Source organism: Plecotus auritus (genome assembly GCF_963455305.1).
Source record: "Plecotus auritus genome assembly, chromosome: 4".
Taxonomy (NCBI): Eukaryota; Metazoa; Chordata; class Mammalia; order Chiroptera; family Vespertilionidae; genus Plecotus; species Plecotus auritus.
The window spans coordinates 78,816,738-78,836,915 of NC_137775.1; the positions used below are offsets into that span (position 1 = coordinate 78,816,738).

The window sequence follows — 20,178 nt, forward strand, 5'->3', positions numbered from 1 at the left end:
AATATGTAATTACACAGAATGACCTTTGAGTAACTTGTGTTAGATGTGAATTTTACTTTCTACAGCCATGGGCTTTTCTTGTCGTTTTCTTGTTCTAGGATGTTGAAGTCAAATGGATTGAATACCAGAATATGGTGAACTACCTCATCCAGTGGATTCGACACCATGTGACCACAATGTCTGAGAGAGCATTTCCCAATAATCCCGTAGAACTGAAGGTCAGTGGCACTACAGGGATTAAATAGGATTGACTTGATATTTAACTTGTAAATAATGCTGTAATAATTCTGTTATTTTAAATTTTATTTATTTTTTGATTTTAGAGAGAGAGGCAGAGAGAGAGAGAAACATCGATTTGTTATTCCACTTATTTATGCATTCATTGGCTGATTCTTCTATGTGCCCTGACTAGAGATTGAACCTGCAACCTTGGCGTATTGGGATGGCGCTCTAACCCACTGAGCTACCTGACCAGGGCAATTCTATTATTTAGAAGTTCAAGAAAAATTGCCCTTGACAAGCCATTAATAAATAGGCATTTAAAAAAATGTACTCATCCACAACGGCGGCACCCCAGGAACAGCTGCGAGCCCCAGAACAACGCTCCCCAACTGGCGCAAGCACACGGGTTCAGAGAAGCTCTACACTCCACTACGGAAAGGTCAGATTTCGCCTGGGATAAGGAGAGAGAGAACTACATAACCAGACACCCAGAGAAGAGAGACCATGGGGAGACAAAGAAGCAGCCCGCATATGAAAGAAAAGCAGGCATCACCAGAAAAGGAAGTAAACGAAATGGAGGCAAGCAACCTTCCAGAAAAAGAATTCAGAGAAATGGTCATAAGGTGGCTGAAAAGAATGGAAGACAAATTCGACAATATGAGCAAGAACCAAGAGGAAATGAAGAAGAACCAAGAAGAAATGAAAAATGACATCGCTGCTGTAAAGAACTCAATAGAAAGCATCAAGAGTAGACTAGAAGAAGCAGAGGACCGCATCAGTGAGCTAGAAGACAAGATGGAAAAAAATACCCAAGAAAAGCAACTTCTAGAAAAAAAAATTAAAAGGCAGGAGGAGAGTCTAAGGGAACTTTGGGACAACACGAAACAAAACAACATCCGCATAATAGGGGTTCCAGAAGGAAAGGAAGCTGAGCAAGGAATAGAAAACCTCTTTGAAGAAATAATGACAGAAAATTTCCCAGATATAGGGAAGAAAAAACCCACACAAATCCAAGAAGATCACAGAGTCCCAAGCAAAATGAACCCCAAAAGACCGACGCCAAGGCACATTATAATTAAATTGGCAAACACCAACGACAAAGTAAGAATCTTAAAAGCAGCAAGAGAGAGACAGAAAGTTACATACAAAGGAACCCCCATCAGACTAGCAACTGATTTCTCAACAGAAACTCATCAGGCCAGAAGGGAATGGAATGAAATATACAAAGTCATGCAAAGGAAGGGGCTGAATCCAAGAATACTGTACCCAGCAAGGCTGTCAATCAAAATTGAAGGTGAAATCAGGAGCTTCACAGACAAAAAAGGACTAAGGGAATTTATTACCACCAAACCAGCAATGCAAGAAATGCTAAAGGGTCTACTGTAAAAAAAAAAAAGAAAGAAAGAAAGAAAGAAAGAAACAGGAAGCGAAGAAGTAACACAGGGGTAAAGAATAGGAATGGCGACAAATAAGTACCTATCAATAATAACTTTAAATGTAAATGGATTAAATGCCCCAATCAAAAGACATAGGGTAACAGATTGGATAAGAAAACACGACCCATATATCTGCTGTCTACAAGAAACCCACCTCAGAAAAAAAGACGCACACAGACTGAGGGTGAAGGGATGGAAAAAGGTTTTCCAGGCAAATGGAACTGAAAAAAAAGCTGGGGTAGCAATACTTATTTCTGACAAATTAGATCTCAAACTGAAGGACATAACAAGAGATAAGGAAGGCCATTTCATAATACTAAAGGGAGCAATCCAACAAGAAGAAATAACTGGTAAACATATATGCACCCAATACAGGAGCACCCAAATACATAAAAAAACTCCTGGAAGATATCAAGGGAGACATTGACAGCAATACAATCATAGTAGGAGACTTTAATACCCCACTATCACCATTGGACAAATCCTCTAAACAAAACATCAGCAAAGAAACATCAATCCTAAATGACTCACTAGACCAGATGGAATTAATTGACATCTTCAGAACATTTCACCCCAAAGCCACAGAATATACATTCTTCTCAAGCGCACATGGGTCATTTTCAAAGATAGACCATATGTTGGGACATAGGCAAAGTCTCTTCAAATTCAAGAAGATAGAAATCATATCAAGCATCTTCTCAGACCACAGTGGCATAAAACTGGAAATCAACTACAATAAAAACAACCCAAAGAAATCAAACACATGGAGACTAAACAGCATGCTATTAAACCATGACTGGGTTACCAGAGAGATCAAAGAAGAAATAAAAAACATCATGACAACAAATGACAATGAAAACACTACAATCCAAAATCTATGGGACACAGCGAAAGCAGTCTTGAGAGGGAAGTTCATAGCCCTACAAGCCTACTGCAAAAAACAAGAAACAGGGGTAATAAATTACCTAACCCAACAACTCAAAGAGTTAGAAAAAGAGCAACAAGAAAAGCCCAGTGTAAGCAGAAGGAAGGAAATAATAAAGATCAGAGCACAGATAAACGACATAGAGACCAAAGAAACAATACAAAAGATCAACAAAACCAAGAGCTGGTTCTTTGAAAGGATAAACAAGATTGATGAACCTCTAGCCAGGCTCACCAAGAAGCAAAGGGAGAGGACCCAAATAAACAAGATCAGAAATGAAAGAGGTGAAATAACAACAGATCCCGCCGAAATACAAAGGATTGTTAAAAAATACTACGAACAACTCTATTCCAACAAACTGGACAACCTGGAGGAAATGGACATATTCCTAGAAAAATATAACCTTCCAAAACTCAATCAGGAAGAATCTAAACAGCTCAACATGCCAGTAACTATGGAAGAAATTGAAGCAGTCATCAAAGAGCTTCCGGCAAACAAAAGCCCGGGGCCAGACGGCTTCACTGGAGAGTTCTACCAAACATTCAAGGAAGAACTAAAACCTATCCTCCTCAGACTATTCCAAAAAATTCAAGAGGAAGGAACACTTCCAAGCTCCTTCTATGAAGCCAGCATCACCCTAATACCAAAACCAGATAAAGACAACACAATGAAAGAGAATTACAGGCCAATATCCCTCATGAATGTAGATGCCAAAATCCTCAACAAAATTCTAGCAAATAGGATCCAGCAGTACATCAGAAAGATCATACACCATGACCAAGTAGGGTTTATCCCAGGAATGCAAGGATGGTTCAATATCCGCAAATCAATAAATGTGATACATCACATAAACAAATTGAGAGATAAAAATCACATAGTCATATCAATTGATGCAGAAAAAGCATTTGACAAAATCCAACACCCTTTCTTGATAAAAACTCTCAACAAGGTGGGAATAGAAGGATCATACCTCAACATCATAAAAGCTATATATGATAAACCCACAGCTAACATCATACTCAATGGGCAAAAACTAAAACCATTTCCCCTAAGAACAGGAACAAGACAGGGATGCCCACTCTCACCACTCCTGTTTGACATAGTACTGGAAGTATTAGCCACTGCAATTAGACAAGAAGAAGAAATAAAAGGCATCCAAATTGGAAAAGAAGAAGTAAAGCTGTCCTTATTTGCAGATGACATGATATTGTACATAAAAAACCCGAAAGACTCCATCAAAAAACTAACAGACTTAATAAATGAATTCGGCAATGTAGCAGGATACAAAATTAACACCAAGAAATCTATGGCATTTCTATACACCAACAATGAACTTACAGAAAGAGAGACTAAAAAAGCAATCCCATTTTCCATCGCACCAAAAAAATTAAGATACTTAGGAATAAACCTAACCAAGGAGGTAAAAGACCTATATGCGGAAAACTACAGGACACTGAAAAAAGAGATAGAGGAAGATGTAAACAGATGGAAGAACATACCATGTTCATGGATTGGTAGAATCAACATCATTAAAATGTCCATACTACCCAAAGCAATCTATAGATTCAATGCACTCCCCATTAAAATACCAACGGCGTATTTCACAGACCTAGAAAGAACTCTTCAAAAATTAATCAGGAATAAAAAAAGACCCCGAATAGCCACAGCAATCCTGAGAAAGAAGAATAAAGTAGGAGGGATCTCAATACCAGATTTCAAGCTGTATTACAAAGCCACTGTCATCAAAACAGCCTGCTACTGGCACAAGAACAGACATATAGATCAATGGAACAGAATAGAGAATCCAGATATCGACCCAAACCAATATGCGCATTTAATATTTGACAAAGGAGGCATGAACATACAATGGAGTCAAGACAGTCTCTTTAATAAATGGTGTTGGGAAAATTGGACAGATACATGCAAAAAAATGAAACTAGATCACCAACTTACACCATACACAAAAATAAACTCAAAATGGGTACAGGACTTAAATATAAGACGGGAAACCATAAAAATACTAGAGGAATCCACAGGCAGCAAAATCTCAGACATATGCCAAAAGAACTTTTTCAGTGATACTGCCCCTAGGGCAATGGAAGCCAAACAGAAAATAAACAAATGGGACTACATCAAAATAAAAAGCTTTTGCACAGCAAAAGAAACCATCAACAAAACAACAAGAAACCCCACTGTATGGGAGAACATATTTGCAAATGGTATCACTGATAAAGGTTTAATTTCCAACATCTACAGGCAGCTTATACAACTTAATAAAAGGAAGATAAATGATCCAATAAAAAAATGGGCAACGGACCTAAATAGAATCTTTTCGAAAGAAGACAGAAGGAAGGCCAAGAGACACATGAAAACATGCTCAAAGTCACTAATTATCCGAGAGATGCAAATCAAAACAACAATGCGATACCATCTCATACCTGTCAGAATGGCTATCATCAACAAATCAACAAACGACAAGTGTTGGCGAGGATGCGGAGAAAAAGGAACCCTCGTGCACTGCTGGTGGGAATGCAGACTGGTGCAGCCACTGTGGAGAACAGTATGGAGTTTCCTCAAAAAACTGAAAATGGAACTCCCATTTGACCCAGTAATCCCACTCCTAGGAATATATCCTAAGAAACCAGAAACACCAATCAGAAAGGATATATGCACCCCTATGTTCATAGCAGCACAATTTACAATAGCTAAGATTTGGAAACAGCCTAGGTGCCCATCAGCAGATGACTGGATCAGAAAACTATGGTACATCTACACAATGGAATACTATGCTGCCGTAAAAAAGAAGGAATTACTACCATTTGTAGGCACTTGGATGGAATTAGAGAACATTATGCTAAGTGAAATAAGCCAGTCAATGAAAGAAAAATACCACATGATCCCACTCATTTGGGGATAATGAAAAACATTATAAACTGATGAACAAAAAGATAGTTACAGAGGCAGTAAAGCATCAAACAGACTGTCAAATTACAGTGGTAAGGTTAGGGAGAGGTGGGGGAAATAAGAGATCAACTGAAGGACTTATATGCATGTATATAAGAGTAACCAACGGATGCAAAACATTGGGGGGTGAGGGCATGTATGGGAGTGGGGTGGGGGTGGGGGGCAATGGTAAGATATGTACACATATAATACCTTAATAAAAATTTGAAAAAAAAAAAAAAGAAAAAGAAAAAAAAAAATAAAAAAATAAATAAAAAAATAAAAAAATGTACTCATCTCCCCATTATACAGAGAAAATAGCAGTAACAATTAGTAATTAAAACGTAATACAGTAGCAGCAATATCTTACATAAATTTATAGTCCCTTAGTTTTGAATTGAGGGTTTAAGGTTTGAGAGAGTCTCTGGAGGTGATCTTGCCAATTTGTTTTTGGTGTGTGGGAAATGTTTGAAGTTCACCAGATGGCCGTGGTTGGAGGGACCCTGGGAAGCTTGCACAAGGGTGACCCTGGTTGGGACTGTGCCTATGGTGTCGAATCCTATAAAGTCACTTTAGATTTTTCTTTTGTGTAGCAGGAGGTCCATACTCTACTTCACTATGAATTCGAAATACATACCTGACCTCCAGGATAAATAAATTCATGGTTTAGTAAAACATTTGCTACTACTACCCGGCCAATGTGGCTCAGTGATTGAGCTTTGACCTATGAACCAGAGGTCATGGTTCGATTCCTGGTCAGGGCACATTCTCTGGGTTCTGGGCTTGATCCCCAATGTGGAGTGTGCAGGAGGTAGCCAGTCAATGATTCTTATCAGTGATGTTTCTCTCTCTCTCCTTTCCTGTCTGAAATGAATAAAAATACATTTTTAAAAAATTTCCTACTACCTAAAAACAGGTCTAACTCCTTGAGGCAAAGATATTATAGAAATATAAAAGACATTCTAGATATATAAACTTAATTGAAGAATGCGTTGTCTCACTTTGTATATGTATTAGGATCTGTAATAGCAAAATAGCCTACTTTCTTTCAAGAAACATACAATGTGAATATTAACAGTAAAGTCTAATTCCTTGAATTATAAGCTTTGTTTTCATGATCGCACTGGAATCACAAAGACTGCAATGACCCCGGGTAGACCCTGTTCAAGTTATTCACTGTGTTCAGGCATCTGTGCAGACCATCTGTAAAGCAGCTCTTCGTTCACATTGCCAGGGGATTTTGTCCTTGGCACGCAGTCACTTGGCCCGTGTTGATATGATGCTTTTTAATTGCTCTGAAGTTGTTTGTGTGAAGTCTCCCTATGTGGATGTAAACATTTCCAGGCCAAGAAGAATCCCCCGCTCCTCTATCACCACATCTACCACGAGCAGCGTTTAGCCTATAATGGCACTCGGTGCTTATTTACTGATGGACATCTTAAAACATTGCGTTTTACGACCAAAACAGTTTTCAGATTTCAAGTTCAAATTGTTTCCACATGGATTCCTGTTGTCAGACACTTGGCTAAATTTGTACTGGCTTCTGATTAAGGCAGATTCTTAAAGTTTTCGAAAAAGTTCAACTGAATACCCAGGTTACTTGTTGGTGCCTGGGATAGGATCCTATCTAATAAAAGAGTAATATGCAAATTGACCATACCTCCACTACACCCACAAGCCACGCCCACCAGCCAATCAGGGGCGAGATTGCAAATTAACCCAACCAAGATGGCTGCGTCCATGGAGCGAGCAGGAGGCTTGGGTTTCCCCAGCAATGGAGGAAGCCAAGCTTTCCGCACACCCTGGCCGGCCCAGGCCTCCACTCAAGGCTATAAAGTTTCAATTGTAGAAGATAAATAAATCCCAACAAAAATGGCTACGGCCACGGAGCGAACAGGAGGCGTGGGTTTCACCGGCAATGGAGGAAGCCAAGCTTTCCGCACATCCTGGCTGGGCCAGGCCTCCACTCCAGGCTACAAAGATTCAATTATAGAAGATAAATAAATCCCAACAAAAATGGCGGCAGCCACGGAGCTGGAGAGAGCAGGAGGCTTGAGTTGCCCCCAGCGATTCAATTATAGAAGATAAACAAATCCTAACAAAAATGGCTGCAGCCATGGAGCAAGCAGGAGGCTTGGCTGTGCTCAAGGCTACAAAGTTTCAATTATAGAAGATAAATAAATCCTAGATACCAGAGCCTCTGCTTGGGTTGCGGGGGGGGCGTGGCCGGCCTGCAAACCACCACAGGCCCCTCGCCCAGGCTGCCCTGCACCCCAAGGGAACCCCCACCCTGATCCAGGACACCCTTCAGGGCAAACCAGCTGGTCCCCACCCATGCACCAGGCCTCTATCCTATCTAATAAAAGAGTAATATGCAAATTGACCATCACTCCAACACACAAGATGGCTGCCCCCTTGTGGACATAAGATGGCCGCCACAAGATGACCAGCAGGGGAGGGCAGTTGGGAGGGACCAGGCCTGCAAGAGAGGGCAGTTGGGGGCGATCAGGCCGGCAGAGGAGGGAAGTTGGGGGCGACTGGGCCTGCAGGGAAGGGCAGTTGGAGGGGACCAGGCCTGCAGGGGAGAGCAGTTGGGGGGGTCCAGGCCTGCAGGGGAGGGCAGTTAGGGGTGACCAGGCCTGCATAGGAGGGCAGTTAGGGGTGACCAGGCCTGCAGGGGAGGGAAGTTAGGGGTGACCAGGCCTGCAGGAGAGGGCAGTTTGGGGCAAACAGGCTGGCAGGGGAGCAGTTAGGCATCAATCAGGCTGGCAGGGGAGTGGTTAGGGGGTGATCAGGCTGGCAGGCAGAAGCGGTTAGGGGCAATCAGGAAGGCAGGCAGGCGAATAGTTGGGAGCCAGCAGTCCTGGATTGTGAGAGGGCAGTCAGACATCCCTCGAGGGGTCCCAGATTAGAGAGGGTGCAGGCTAGGCTGAGGGACACTTCCCCCTCCCCCGTGTACAAATTTCATGCACTGGGCCTCTAGTATAATATAAAAAATGAAAAATATGTGGAGGAAATGCTAGTAATGTTATTAGCCAACAGAATATTGAATGGAGTCCTTCAGAAATGTGTCTGTCTAAAGATTAAAAGGGACTTTTTCAAAAAACAACAACAGCATGAATCAGGATGAAATAATTAGTATACACTTATTAAATGTGGAGATGCTTTAGCTACATCATTTTATGAAGGTCTTTTTTAGTAAATATAATAAGAGATTCCAAATTAGTATCTGCAAACTAGATAATAATTTAACTATATGGTTGAAATGTCTATAATAAAGCAGTAACCATTACCATCTATCTTTGTTGACTAAAAGATCTGTTTAAACTAGCCAGTGGGACATTGACCTCAAGTTTTAACTCCATCTATCTGATAAGAATTCTGTTTTCAAGGATAGATCCATGGAATAGACATGAAAAGGTTTTTTTGTTTGTTTGTTTGTTTTCTCCCTTTATGGAAATTGCATCAGATTATTTTTCCAAAAGCTAATTTGCCACAGTTGGAAAGTATGTTTTTATTTATTTTTTAATCCTCACCTGGGGATTTTTTTTAGGGAGAGTGGAAGAGAAAGAGACAGACAGAGAGAAACATTGATGTGAGAGAAACACATTGATTGGTTGCCTCCTGCATGAGCCCTGACCAGGGTCTGAGCCAGGAGAAGCCTGCCACCAAGGTATGTGCCCTTGACCAGAATCGAACCCAGGACCCTTTGATCCACAGGCTGACGCTCTATCCACTGAGCCAAACCAGCTAGGGTGGAAAGTGTGTCTTTTAGGATGTGTTTTCTTGTTTGTGTGATGAGACTGTTAATAGAGCCATAATAAGTTCTACCACGATTCATTATCTAGTCACCGGTGTGGCACCTGCTGAATCACGGCATACATCAGTAGTTACACCCTCATCAAGTCTTACATAACCCAGTTGCCAACTAGCTGGCAGTCGGTAGAGGCCTTGAATATCAATTTTATAAAGGAATTCCATTGAATGCATAGGACACAGTCGGTAGCATTTGAAGTGGTAACATTATGCCATAATGAAAACAGGTCTTTGAATGTTGAGCTTTCATTTATTTTTCCTTTCATTTTAGGCACTTTACAATCAGTATTTACAGTTTAAAGAAACAGAAATTCCTCCAAAGGAGACAGAAAAATCAAAAATCAAACGCCTATATAAATTATTAGAAGTAAGCAGAAATTTCCTTTTTTTGTTAAGTATAATTCATTTATTTGTTTTTACATATTTGCTTTGCATTAATTTTTTAAAAAATTTTCTCAAGATTTGGATAGAATTTGGACGCATCAAACTTCTTCAAGGTTATCATCCAAATGACATAGAAAAAGAGTGGGGGAAGCTCATCATTGCCATGCTCGAGAGGGAAAAGGCGCTTCGTCCAGAAGTAGAAAGGTAAGCTGAGTTATTTTTGCCATGGAAACTGGGAAGAGGTGTGGGCGTCTCGTTGTTCTCATGGAAAGAACTTATATTTTGGAGCCAGGATGACCTAGTACCAACATTTACCTTTTCCATTTCCCTGGCTGTGTAACCTTGGATAAGTCACTCAATCTTTCTGATGTTTCATTTTCTTATCTAGAAACTCTTCTAAGAGGCTTGAGGGATTAAATCGGTGAAGTAATGTTCAAAAAAGACCTGATAGGCTGGGTTGGTCTGTGAAGTTTCATCCAATAAGGTGGTAACAGGTTTAAAGCCTATCAAATTAGCCATGAGAATTTCTCAAACTGGCTTTTATTTATTTTTTCCCTATTGACCCCATCCCCCACCTTCACTGCTGTGTCCATGGGTTATGCATATATACATATAAGTTCTTTGGTTAATCTCATCCCACCCTTCCCCCTTTCCCTCTGAGATTTGATAGTCTGTTCCATGTTCCATGTCTCTGGCTCTATTTTGTTCATTAGAGTCCACATATGAGTGAGATGTTGTGATACTGTCTTCCTCTGACTGGCTTTTAAAGCACCAGGGCCTGGATCCGGGAGCTTACAGGTCCACAAAGAACTTACTTTGCTTCTTATAGTTCTGGCTGTGACCCTCTTTCTGTGGGGCCATGGAAACCAGAGTCTAGACTGCCTCCATTTACAGGGCAGTGAGGTGGCTTCCAGAAAACACTCAGTAAATATCGGAGTTAAGTTCCCCTTTGGGTACTTACTTCTACAAGTGCATTTATTCCATGAAATTGCCACTGACTTCATCATTCTGTCTCTAATCCTCTACTCGGTGGCCCTGGTAGGTGCCTGGGGAGATGTGTTGGATGCATTTGTCTTCATTCTAGTGGTCCTTACCTCCCAGCCTGACTAGTGGGAATTGGGATCTCTGTTCCTCAATAGCTGTGAGCTCCACGGGCCTGGCCTTCCACCTCTCCACCTTTCTCACACCACACCCTCCTCGCTCTCTTCCCGCAGCCACACTGGCTCTCTCGGGAGTTCTGAGTGCCAAGGTCCCACCCTCCTCTATACCCAGGAGGTTTGCAATCCTCTGTTCCTTTGGCAGGGAAGTCCACTTCATCCTGCCCTGCTCTCTTTACTCCAAATCATTCTCAGATCTCAGCTCCAGTGTTACTTCCTCAAGAAATTTTTCATGGTCTCCTAGGCTGGTTCAGATGTCTTGTTTATTATAACTCTCGTGTTTACATGTGCTGTTCCTTCATGGCACTTATCTCTGTTGCAATTTTATATTTATTTCTGTGATCATTTGATTAAGGGTTACCTGTTCCACTGCTCTGAGCTCCAAGAATGTGGAGAAAAATGTGTTTTCACTGTTCCTTGTGTGGCCAATGTTTAACATGGTGCCAGGCACATGGAGAGGTGCTAAGTGTATTCATGCTCTCAGTGCCCCACACCTGACCTCAACGTTATTGAAATGGGACATAAAGCAGTGACAATATGAGGGCAAGTCTAACTTGCCGGTCCTTTATTAAATTACTGCTTACACTCTTGTTAAAGCTTAATATTACATAAACATAACTGGATCATTGGAATGAAAATAAACTTGAAATACACGGGATGGGCCTTTTATGGAGGAGGCATTTGTAGGTGATTCAAGTGAGATACTAAGCTAATCATCTGAGGTAATGGCCAAGTCTGCTGGAGAAGGGATATGGAGTTGAGTTTTAGTCATCAGAATAGTAGCTGGATTTTACTATATGTTAATAAAAGAAGGCAGTGTAGGAGTTCCAGGTCCAGGAATCAGTCCATCCCAGATTAAATTAGTAGCTCAGCTTGCAAGCCATGTCATTTTAGACAAGTTTATTAATCTCTTTAAGCCTCAGTTTCATCATTTGTAAACAGGATCTAGTAGTATCTACCACATTTGGTGGTTATGAGTATGAGGTGAAGTGGTGTGTGTAAAATGGTTAGTGGATTTCCAGGCACATAATAATTGCTTAATAAACATTAGCTGCTGCTGTTACTTATTTTGAGATTATCTGCTTACTAACTATATAGGATGCCCCCCTCAAAAAGTATATACACACTTCAAATAATTATAAAGGCAGAGTTTATTAAAATACATTTCATTTTCAAAATTGAGCTGTCAGCTGTTAAAGTGTGTATACAGTTTTTGGGGACACCCTGTATTTGATATGGCACTTTCAAATTCCCCCTTTTTTTGCCTTCCAAAAAAATATATATATATCAAGGCACGTTTGGCTTTGTAGTGTTGGGGGTTAAGAAGATATTTAGGAGCTTGTTTGGATAAATACTTTAAGTTTTCTTGATGCAACAAGTTTTTTTGGCATTAACTATATATATTGCAAATAATAGCTATGTGGCATGGGAGTGTGTAGAAGACAAATGAGAAATTCTTTTTCAGGAAAGGAAAAACAAGCATAGACAAATGAAATTTGCAAGCATTGTCTCGATAGTCTACTTCGCACTTCAGCTTTTAAAAATATAAAGTAACTTTAGTAAGATTAGAGTCACATTCCTGAGAGCATGTCATTTAAAGAAAGGTAAATGGGTCATTCTCCAATTAATTTAACCTAACAAACAAATGACATGCAACTTAAAATGGGAATGTACTTTGTTTCTCATCACATGAATTTGTGTTTACACATGCTTATAAATGCCACCGTTCAGCCTTATTCTTTGGGTACAGACCTGGCCCTCTATAAAAGTGAGGCTGTAATTGAATATTTGTGGTTTTTTAGCTGATGATTGCTATTGCCTGACTAACTTTTACTAATTGTACCTGGACTTCAGTGAGGCATCTGGGTTGTTTTTTAGGTGGTTGCAAATGGATGACACTTGGTGAAAATATTTGGCCAGGTTTTTTTTCAGTGCCGCCCCATCAGCCTGCCTTGTCCATACTTGCAGGGTTTTAATGCAAGCTGCAAAAGGCAAACCTCAGCTAGCAAACTCGTGGCTTTAGGCGAGATTCTTTTGAATAGTTATCAGCGTATTATTTTCTGTGTGTTGAATATGCATGTAGGAGCATATTTAAGGAGCCATTAAAGCAGTAACATTCAGCTCCACTTTTTCACCGTTAGAAGTAGAGCTTTTGGCAGACCTACTTCTTAGTCTACTTTTACTGGTCAAGAAAGAATATCATTTCGGGAATAGAAATGCACAGTAGTAGTTACAGCTACCACAGTAGTGACTCTGTGTTTAGTAACACTACTAGCACTCGAACCAGCCTTGATTCAAACGAAAACTTTCTCTCTGTTCATTGTGGGCCAACACTAATCAACTCCTGCATTAGCTTCGGCAATGAATCCGTTGATGGACACAGGTATTGAATCACTGGTGTGGGATTGTGTTTTAGTCTCAGCGGACGGCATTTTTCAGCGATTGTGAACCCTGCGACTTTGGAGGGAGAGGCTATATTCTGTTTTGTTCCCTCTTTCAGGTTGGAAATGTTACAGCAGATTGCCCACCGAGTTCAAAGGGACAGTGTCATCTGTGGAGACAAATTGATACTTGCTCGAAATGCTCTCCAGGCTGTAAGTTAATTTTAGGAGCCTTTGGGATTGTGGGAGAGGGATCTGTGCATTTGGATGAACTAAAAACGTCTGCATAGCATTGGTCAATTCTTGGTATTTTTGTCACTGAAACTTAAGATTTGTTAAATTTTATGAGCAGTATTTGCTCTATGGAGAAATAGTCAACAGAGGCAAAACGTGTTTTTGAACCATAAGGGAAAAAAGAGAACTCAAGTTAGCCTTGTGTTCCAATATATTTTACTAGTTTTGAAACTTTGTTTCACAAAATTAATATTGACTTCTTTTAAAATACAGGATTCTAAAAGGTTAGAATCGGGGGTGCAGTTTCAGAATGAAGCAGAAATTGCCGGCTATATACTTGAATGTGAGAACCTCTTACGCCAGCATGTAATCGATGTGCAGATACTGATTGATGGAAAATATTACCATGCAGATCAGTTGGTACAGAGGTAAATGTGCTACTTACCTGTTCATGCCCTGTCCTTTTGTGTCACCATTTCCTGGGCACTTATGATAGGAATGTAGAGTGCGACAATTTTGTGAATTATATTTCTTAAGCACTTTTCAGTTGAAAATGCATGTCACAATTCTGGCATATGTTGGTGTGTTAAAAGGTATTTGTTCTTCAAAGATAAGTAATAGAAAAACATTTTATAATACATACAATATTTAATATTGTAGTACTGAACATACAGTTAAAATATGTGTGAGTATATTTGAAAAGTATCTTCTTAATTCAGTGTTCTAGTTTTCTCATTATATGAAAATGTTTTATAACAAAATGTTGGAAAAACATATGGGTATAAAAATCTATATCTTTGGGAAGTAGGTCTAGGGATAGACATGGAATCTTTTGGGCTGTATGCTATATATATTGCTGTCAATATATATGGAATATAGATACAAAGCAAAAATTGTAAATGATGCTTTGATTCAGTTGTTCCACTTTTAGGAATCAATAACAATTTAGGAATTATAACAATAAAACATTTAAATAAATACAGATAAAAAACTTTTGGTTAAGATGAGAAATGTTTTATAATAACAAAAATTTGGAAATTTTCTAAAGGCCAAATAAGAGGAGAATTATCACATCATAGTTCAGTAATTATGTTCATTATAAATGACTAGTAGCCCTGCGCATGAATCCGTAGGCCAGTAGCTCGCCAATAGCTCTCTGCTGCCCTCCAGTAGCTCTCTGCCCGCTGCCCTGCCCTCCTGTAGCTCCCCCCACTCCCCTCTCCTCGCCCCCCTCACAGCTTGCTGCCTTACCCCCTCCTATAGCTCTCCGCTGCCCGCCTGTAGCCAGTAGCTCGCTGTCGCCCTCCTGTAGCTCTCCCCGCCCCCCCCCCCCCATAGCTTGCTGCCCTGCTCCTTCCTGTAGCTCTCTGCTGCCTGCTTGTAGTTCGCTGCCCCACCCTCCTGCTGATCTGTGATCCGGTTGTATGCGGTCAGTCGTTGCTTCACCGCATAACGACCGTTTGCATAGTACATCTTTTTTATATAGGATAGTTATAAGGACTGTGTGATAATGAAAGGCTCATGGTTCAATTCCATGAAAAAAATGTGGCATAAAATTTTATCTATATGATTACAATGAATTTTTCAAATAATAGACTTTACTTAGCAGTTTAGATTAATAGAACAACTGAATGGAAAGTACAGAGTTCCCATATGCCTCCTGACATGACTCCTTCCCCTATTAACATCTCGCATTAGTGTGATACATTTGTTTCAATTGATGAACCAGTATTGACACATTATCGTTAACGAATGTCCATAGTTTACCTTAGGGTTCGCTCTTTATAAAGAATGACTTTTACATTATAGCTTATCCCTTTTGATTTTATTTTTAGGGTCGCAAAACTGCGCGATGAAATTATGGCCTTAAGGAATGAATGTTCCTCAGTGTACAGCAAAGGACGCATGCTGACGACAGAACAGACAAAGCTCATGATATCAGGAATCACTCAAAGTTTAAACTCAGGATTTGCACAGACCTTAAACCCCAGTCTGAACTCAGGGCTGACCCAGAGTTTAACGCCTTCCCTCACCCCTTCTAGTGTGAAATCTGGCCTGTCATCAAGTCTGACTTCCCGCCTGACTCCATCCCTCACTCCAGTTTATACACCTGGTTTCCCAACAGGATTAGTTCCAAATTTCAATTCGGGAGTAGAGACAAATGCATTGCAAACCCTGAAGTTGATGCAGATCCGAAAGCCCCTTCTAAAGTCTTCTTTGTTGGATCAGAACTTAACAGAAGAGGAAATCAACATGAAATTTGTTCAGGATCTTTTGAATTGGGTTGATGAGATGCAGGTAAAAAAGTGTTTCCTTTACCTGAAAGTTTCCATCTTTATTGCTGTCAATTTCTTTTTTTAAACCTAGGGTCTTTCTGTTTAAAGGGGCAGTTGGACCGCACTGAATGGGGATCAGATTTGCCAAGTGTTGAAAGCCATTTAGAAAACCATAAAAATGTTCACCGAGCTATTGAAGAATTTGAATCTAGCCTTAAAGAAGCTAAGATCAGTGAGGTATATGCATTTAAAATCTGTATCTATTTCATTTTAGCTTACTGTTTTTTTTTGTTTTTTTTTTACCATTTTTCTTTTTTTTTTTTGAACTTGTATATACATTTTTAGCTTACTGTTTTTTGCTTTTTATGTAAAGACCCTGTGACAAGATAATAGATACATTGAGTAGGAATCAGAATTCTTCAAGATTCCTAACCTTGGTGTCTTTCTTACACCGTGTTATAGATCCAAATGACGGCGCCTCTTAAGCTAACTTACGCAGAAAAGTTGCACAGGTTAGAGAATCTGTATGCAAAACTCTTGGTAAGTTTTTATTTTACACTTTCTGTTTCCTTTATCTCTGTTTGGTAAAGACGTGATTCTTACAATGGTTTTCCTTACAAAGAATACATCCAGGAATCAGGAACGGCACCTTGATACGCTCCATAATTTTATAACTCGTGCCACGAATGAACTTATTTGGTTGAATGAAAAAGAAGAGGAGGAAGTTGCCTATGACTGGAGTGAAAGAAACACCCATATAGCCCGGAAAAAAGATTACCATGCTGTAAGTGCAACTATGGTAATTGCATATTGAAGTGGTATTTCAGGTTTAGATATTTTTCTAACACATTTCTGAATTCTTTCTTGAATTAGGAATTAATGAGAGAACTGGAGCAAAAGGAAGAAAATATTAAGTCCGTTCAGGAGATAGCAGAGCAGCTACTTCTGGAAAATCACCCCGCCCGATTAACTATTGAGGTGAGTCAGGAGGTGTAATAGTCATGCTTGAATATCCACATTCGATTATCACCCTACGTATTTTTTTATTGCTGATAAATTGAGAAATGCCAGCTATCCAGTTTTTATTACAACCTGGCTCCACAGTAATGTTTCTGACACATCATACTGATTTGCCTTCACTTCCCTTGCTCTAAGTGTGTCACCTGCCCATCACTTAAAATAAAGGTACCTTTGTCAACCCTGTAACCCAAGAGGCGAATTGCAGTAAATACAAAGGACCTTGACTTTTCAAGCTGTGATGTTTTATTTCCTCCTGACTTGTGCCATGGCACAAGCGATGTAACCTTGCTAAGCCTCACCTTCCTACCTAAATGGGAAAATTGCTTCTAACCTGTAGAGCTGTGGTGAGAATGAGAGCAATAATGTAAAGTTACTACTTAGTATAGTTTATGGTGCGTAGTATGTTCTTAAGAAGTATTAGTTACTGTTATTTAATTAATAATTGTACTTATGATCTACTTTTGTGAGGTGCATTGTGCATTGAAATAACACCCTGGAAAGGCCTCCTTGGAGTGCACATTTCTAATCCAGAAGGTGGATAATAGATGTGGGATTTTATCAGGTTGCCCGGGCAGTGGTGGTGGTGGTGGTGGTGTGTTTAATTTTCTGGCCTGATATATACTGGTTAGAGTTAGTGACTTTCTAAATTTGACTAACAAGACGGGGAGGAGAGGTTAAGTAAGGTGGCAAGGAGCATCAGACATGGATTAGATGTGGTATATTTCCAGAGGAAAATGCAGCTGTGCTTACAACGGGACATGCTTTACAGTGTCTCAGATGAAGAAAAAAATGCCTTTGTTCACTGACATTGTCATGACACAAAAGATTAGTAAAATTTCAGGTGTCATTGGCGAGTTTTGGGAATGTTACATTTGACCTTCTTTTATAGGAAAATAGGGTTTTGCATCCACATCAAATGCCAGATAGGAATGTTAAAGACACAAGAGCAGGAAGGATGATAATAAGGGAAGGAAATTAGAGTAATGAAGGGTCTGGATACACTTTTGTACGATGATAAACTAAAAATGGAATTGTCCTCAGAGTAGAGAGATGAAAGCTGTTAGGAAACATGATTATAGGTTAAGAACTGTGATGGAAATAGAAAATGTGGATGTGAACCTGGTTACTTTTATGTAGAAACGTTAATCTAATAACATGTTTATTGGGGATAAGATTAGTCATCTTTAGATTCTATTGGCTTAGGCCAGTGGTCGGCAAACTCATTAGTCAACAGAGCCAAATATCAACAGTACAACGATTGAAATTTCTTTTGAGAGCCAAATTTTTTAAACTTAAATTTCTTCTAACGCCACTTCTTCAAAATAGACTCGCCCAGGCCATGGTATTTTGTGGAAGAGCCTCACTCAAGGGGCCAAAAAGCCGCATGTGGCTCGCGAGCCGCAGTTTGCCGACCACTCGCTTAGGCAATGTCTTGTGGGTACATGGATAATGGTTATCAACAATATTTCACATTTTATATGAAAAAGAAACAACTAATCTAACAATGCACGATAGGTCTTTTATAGCCATTTTACTCAAAGTAGCTTCATTTGGGGGAACAGGTAATATAAATCATGACATGTTGCCAGGTTTCTTGTGCAGTTGGAAATGCACGTACATTCCATACAAAAGCTTGCCTGAACATAGGCTCAGCAGGAATGAGATTTTCCAAGAGTAAGTATGATAGGCTTACTTAAAGCATCCAGAGCGCCCTCTTCTGGAAGGCAGTGAATTGCACCTTAAATATAAAAGGGTATTTCATGTTCCCCTAAGGAGGTATCTTATACAATATTTTTGCCCTCATGAAAGATATGCTTTGTCTTAAATAAAAGTTAAAGCAAAGAGATGTTTTAATAAAAATTTCTAGTATTATGATTTTTATAACTCCAGAATTACAGTGATATAAGATTGATTGCATACCCTCTTCTCTACCCTACCCCCAAACCCCCAAATATTTTCCTGGTAAAAATGAATAAATTAATTACCCCAGTCCCAAGAGCTTCTGGCCTAGTTTTAGAAGCAAAAACAAAGAGAAAACTACAAAACCATATATTTTGTGTCAAAGGCGTGTTTTATGATCCAGAAATACATAAATTCAGAGAAAAGGAATAAAGTTGAAGGGACAGTGTCATAAAGTAAAGGAAACTTGAGGATTCCACAGAGTAGAAAAAGGATTGGTGAGAAAGGAGTAAAGGGTTAGCTTGCATCCATTTCAAATGTTAAATTTTTTTTCATGTAAAAATAGCTTCTTCCATATATTTTAAGAAAAAAAAATAACTTTTAAATTTGAAAGAAATTGACTGGACTGATTTAAAAAGTTGACATTTAAACTTTTAGGACTGGCTTTGGGCAAGTGATAATCTTGGATTAGAGAGACATTCACTACCCTAATTTTTAAGTCTTAATCTGCTAAAAAAAATCTTACCATCTATGTAGATAGTAGAGTCTTTTATCCTTTGAAAGCATTGCTGTGTATGCATGTCATTGTTCTCCCCACTGACAGTGGCTGCGTTTTACCTCTCAGGCCTACCGAGCGGCAATGCAGACACAGTGGAGCTGGGTCTTGCAGCTCTGCCAGTGTGTGGAGCAGCACATAAAGGAGAACACCGCCTATTTTGAGGTATGTGATGGAATCACCACTTCTGTCCATGGCATTGTGATTTTGGCTGACTCACAGAAAATGCTTTCATCATTTATTGTAAGACACATGTACCTAAGGTGCAGGGGAAATAAACGGAAATGTTTTGTTTGTAAGACACAAAGGATACATTGAAGCATTCTATTAAGGAGGAAATCCTTAATAAAAACAATCTTAAAGTGTCAGAAAAATCTTTATTTTACAAATACATCTCTTACTAAGGAAGTATTTTCATTATAGAGAGTCATTACCAAGAACTCTTTTTAAAAATTTATTCTTCTTCAGAAGTTTTAAATTATTCTTGGAATTTCACCCCTACCTAAGAATTGTTTGGAATCTACAAACCTTGGATATTTATTGTTCATTCATAATTATCCAAGTTCAAGGGTTGTTATTTGGATAAAGGAGGGATGTGGCTATTACGTTGCATTGTTTTGATTTTATTCTGTTCTCACTGATGAGGGGTACACAAAGGGCCCTGGTAATTGAACTTGGTAACTCTGTACTTTACTGGCATATAATATACTTTAACTACCAGTTTTCATCTTTCCCTAGTTTTTCAATGACGCCAAAGAAGCTACTGATTACTTGAGGAATCTGAAAGATGCCATTCAGCGGAAGTACAGCTGTGATAGATCCAGCAGCATTCACAAGCTGGAAGACCTTGTTCAGGAATCAATGGTACTAGGAAGATTACCTAGGAGTTTCATTAGTAATGTAAAATGGGAATTTGATAGTTTTTTTTT

The 20,178-nt window shown here is 39.5% G+C and overlaps 1 protein-coding gene across 12 annotated transcripts in view; it reads left to right on the plus strand.

Moving 5' to 3' along the window:
- DST (dystonin) overlaps positions 1 to 20,178 on the plus strand; it is a 458,265-nt gene that overhangs the window by 266,494 nt on the left and 171,593 nt on the right. For all 12 annotated transcript variants that reach the window (XM_080664697.1, XM_080664701.1, XM_080664693.1 and 9 more), the window contains 12 exons: positions 99 to 218; positions 9,614 to 9,709; positions 9,803 to 9,930; positions 13,384 to 13,477; positions 13,772 to 13,926; positions 15,334 to 15,796; positions 15,883 to 16,011; positions 16,237 to 16,314; positions 16,397 to 16,558; positions 16,648 to 16,752; positions 19,319 to 19,414; positions 19,988 to 20,113. In XM_080664697.1, coding sequence (XP_080520823.1) covers positions 99 to 218; positions 9,614 to 9,709; positions 9,803 to 9,930; positions 13,384 to 13,477; positions 13,772 to 13,926; positions 15,334 to 15,796; positions 15,883 to 16,011; positions 16,237 to 16,314; positions 16,397 to 16,558; positions 16,648 to 16,752; positions 19,319 to 19,414; positions 19,988 to 20,113 — 1,752 coding nt within the window. The remainder of the gene's footprint in view (positions 1 to 98; positions 219 to 9,613; positions 9,710 to 9,802; positions 9,931 to 13,383; positions 13,478 to 13,771; positions 13,927 to 15,333; positions 15,797 to 15,882; positions 16,012 to 16,236; positions 16,315 to 16,396; positions 16,559 to 16,647; positions 16,753 to 19,318; positions 19,415 to 19,987; positions 20,114 to 20,178) is intronic.